The sequence below is a fragment of the Mus caroli genome, chromosome 5 (assembly GCF_900094665.2).
Source record: "Mus caroli chromosome 5, CAROLI_EIJ_v1.1, whole genome shotgun sequence".
NCBI classification, from domain to species: Eukaryota; Metazoa; Chordata; class Mammalia; order Rodentia; family Muridae; genus Mus; species Mus caroli.
Window position 1 is genome coordinate 133,191,508 of NC_034574.1, and position 4,024 is coordinate 133,195,531.

The 4,024-nt window shown below is 51.2% G+C and overlaps 1 protein-coding gene across 1 annotated transcript in view; it reads left to right on the top strand.

The window, feature by feature from the left end:
* Positions 1-4,024, top strand: part of LOC110294986 (kinesin-like protein KIF19) — a 53,352-nt gene that overhangs the window by 24,852 nt on the left and 24,476 nt on the right. Inside the window, 3 exon segments of the mRNA XM_021163429.1 lie at positions 195-389; positions 2,503-2,655; positions 3,175-3,297. Of these exon segments, the coding sequence (XP_021019088.1) occupies positions 195-389; positions 2,503-2,655; positions 3,175-3,297 (471 nt within the window).

Consider the following 4,024-nt stretch of genomic DNA (forward strand, 5'->3'; position numbering starts at 1 on the left):
AAAAAAAAAAAAAAAAAGAATCTTCAGGTCCACTAGTTGATTAACTAATTACTTTCTGTCCCAAACCAGAAATTGGAAGTTGCTGCTCTGAGTCTGTGTCCCAGAGCCTCCCCTCTCCTTTTCCTTGGATCTTTCCAGAATGGATATGTGGCCACTCTGGTCTGTGACTTGCCTTCCTCTTACTCTGTCCTCAGATCATGCAGCTGCTCACCAAAGGCAACCGGCAGCGCACGCAGGAGCCCACAGCTACCAACAAGACCTCATCCCGCTCCCACGCAGTGCTGCAGGTCACTGTGCACCAGAGAAGCCGAGGAGGAGACCTGGCAGAGGAGGTGCGCCTCGGAAGGCTCTTCATGGTGGACCTGGCAGGCTCGGAGCGCGCAGCCCAGGTAGTGGCCTCCCTGAAGTGCACCCACTTCAGATGTCACTACTACCTTTCACTTGGAGTCTGTCATCCTGAGTCTGACTGGGGCCTCCTCTGGCCTTATTTAGTTGTGCTTCAAAAACCAGAAAAGGTGACTGAGGTAATCTTGCAAGCATTTATAGGAGGGCAGGGAGCCAACGCTTTCAGAGGCATCCCCTTGTGGCAGGAGGATCATTCTGTACCTACTGAAGGTGTCTGCTTGCTGCCTGGCCTCATCCTGGGCCTTGGATAGTTCTACATGTTAAGATGGCATATGTAATTAGCAGTGCCCAGGGAGGCTGGTGCCTTCAGAGTCTACAGAGGCTGTGGCAGGAGTCTTACTGTGCGCAGGTAGGTGGGTGCCTGGGGACCATAGCAGAAAGGCTGCATTGCTAGGGCCCTGTCCCACTTGTGACTTCCTTGCTTTTGCTGCTGTGATCCTGGGATGCTTCCCCTGTGGCCCACGTAGCCCTTCAGACCCGGGACCCGGCTCAGGGTTGGACTATGGAAGGAGTTGATTTAGACCTTGTCAGACCCAGTGTTACCAGCAAGGGACGTTGCCCTGCCCTGCTAGCATACACACCAGGCAGTGAAATGGGTAGTCTCCATACCCCATAGCCCTCCATGGCCAGTTCAAGCTTGGTACTGTGTCTGCTTTACAATACAGACTTGGAGCCTGGTGTAGTGGTGAGCACCTGTCATCCCAGCATTTGAAAGGCAGGAGGGCCATGAGGTTCAGGCTGGCAAGACTCCATTTGGAAACAAAAGGAGGAGCTAGGGATATAGCTTAGTTGGTAAAGCATTTACCCAGCACACATGAAGCCTTGGGTTCTGTCTTCATCACTGTATAGAAGAAGAATGGTACTCCACTCTGGAGGTGGAGGTAGGAGAATCAGAAGTTCGAAGCCATCCTCAGCTACACATCGTGAGCCAGCAACCTTAGATCCAATCTGAACTTTAAACCCAGGAGGTCTGGCTCTAAACTCTGTTCTCCCTGCCTTGTGGCCTGTCTTCTGGTTTGGCTAGTGCTCACAGTTATTTGCTCTTATTCATTTGCTTATCCCTCTGGGCCTGGAGCCCTTGGAGCACAAACTGCTAAAGCCAGCAGAGCCTGTTCAGTCAGATCATTCTATTTTGTTTTATGTATATAAGGTTTTTTGTTTTTAAGATTTATTTATTTATTACATGTTGTCTTCAGACACACCAGAAGAGGGCATCAGATCCTATTACAGATGGTTGTGAGCCACCATGTGGTTGCTGGGATTTGAACTCAGGACCTTCGGCAGAGCAGTCAATGCCCTTAACTGCTAAGCCATCTCTCCAGCCCATATATAGGTGTTTTACCTGCATCTATGTTCTTGCACCAGTTGCATGCCTGGTGCTGTGGAGGCCAGAAGAGGATGTCTGATGCTCTGGAAGTAGAATTTCAGATGGTTGTGAGCCACCACATGGATGCTGGGCTCAGATGTGTTTGCTGGCTTCTGCACACATTTTCACTAGCCTGTTTAGCTCCTGTCATTGAGCACTCGCTGTGGCCAGCTGCCTGCAGGTGTCTAGACGTATGGTCTACAGTGACAGGTGTGACTTTCCAGAGCTTGCATCCATCCCATGGGGCAGCAACCAAACAAGCCTGGTCACGTGTGGAGGCAGGTGACTGCCTGAGAGTCTGTGAGTTAGAGGAAATACTTGGGGTGGCATTGGGGAGAACAGGTGCAGTGACTGTTGACTCTGAGAGAGCCATCAGGGGCACCTGTAAGATATATGGTAAGTCTCAGGGTAGCGGCGGGGTACTTCCTAGGCAAAACCCGCTCGCTCCCTTACATTTTGTTATAAACAGTGTGATCTGTTTATTTCAGTTACTTGTTCCCATGTCATTCAGCTCTATATCCCCCAAGGATGGTCGCTTAATATACTACTAGTGATGTTCTGTAGGTGGGGGGAGGCTTCCTTCAGTTCTTAGGACTTAGGACCTCGGTATCGGGGCGGGCAGGGCCATTCCCCGCCACTCTGGGCTTCAGTCTCCTCCCTGGCAGTGGGGAAGGGAGGGTATCGGTGGGAAGGGGCTCCAGCTCTGCTCAGCCTGGCCTCTCCCTGCTCAGACCCAGAACCGGGGCAAGAGGATGAAGGAGGGTGCACACATCAACCGCTCACTGCTGGCCCTGGGCAACTGCATCAATGCACTCAGCGAGAAGGGTGGAAGCCGCGCTCAATATGTGAACTTCCGGGACAGCAAGCTCACGCGCCTGCTGAAGGTAGGACCCCAGCTGGAACTGAGAAGGGCTACCATAGCTGACAATACCATCTAGGAATTAACTGTCAGCACAGAGCCTCAGGGCCCTGAAGGCATTAGTCTGTAGCAGCTGTATGTGGCCACTGCCTGACTCCCTGTCACCCTTCTGGGTACAGTCCATCCTCACCCTCATGCCCCTAGTAACAGTAGTAGAAGTAGTCCCTAGCTACTTCTCAAGGCTGCCAATCCTGACGTGGGTAGCTGTGACCTGTGAGAACTCTTCTTTATGCTGAACTGAATGCTGCTGAAATAACAAATAACCAAGCAGTAAGCAAATGTCCCTCCATCTGATCTCATCAAAGCAACAGTTAGGGGGAGGCTGGAGTAGATTGCACTGTACCCTGAGTGTCCCCTTCTCAGGGACCAACCCCACTCTGGTTCCTACTATCAGCTACCCTTCCCGGACCTCTGGTGGTGCTGGGGGGAGGGGCTGGGGCCACGTGGTTCCCATCAACACAATTCCATGGCTCTCACTGAGCAGGATGCCCTGGGAGGTAACAGCCGCACAGTGATGATCGCCCACATCAGCCCGGCCAGCACCAGCTTTGAGGAGTCTAGAACCACACTGCTGTACGCCTACAGGGCAAAGAACATCAAGACAAGAGTAAGTGAGCAGGAGGTGGTCTGAGTGGTCCCCAGACCCACATCCGTTAAAAAAGCCAGGTGTGGCAATGTGCATCTGGGACACTTGCGCTGGATAGAAGGACACAGACAGATCCCTGAGGCAGGCTGGTCAGCCACCTGAGCCATTGAGAGACCCCACCTCAGAAGGACAGGCTGAGCTGGGCCTCATGGTGTAGGCAGAGGCAAGTGGATCTCTGTGAGCTCAAGGCTGGACTGATCTACACTGGGGAGATTCAGGCCAGCCAGGGATACATGGCGAGACCCTGCCTCAAAATTAACTAATTAATTAACTAATTAATTAACTGAAATGTAAAAACAAGGTAGATGGAGCCTGAAGAAGGGCACCGGAAGCTGATTTCTGATCTCTAGATGCACGAGAACATACAAGTACAACCATATGAACATGGCTCTCTCCCTCACACACAATCAATGGGAGTGATAGTTACTGGTGGGAAGATTTATTTTAAAAAAATCTGATAAATTATTTTGAAATCTTTTATTATGGTAAGATATACATGGGATGGGGCTGGAGAGATGGCTCAGTGGTTAAGAGCACTGGCTGCTCTTCCAGAGGTCTTGAGTTCGATTCCCAGCACCCACATGGTGACTGACTACCATCTGTAATGGGATCTGATGCCCTCTTCTGTCTGATGCTTTCTTCTGTCACGGAGTCATCAAACATGCAAACAGAGCGCTCATATCTATAC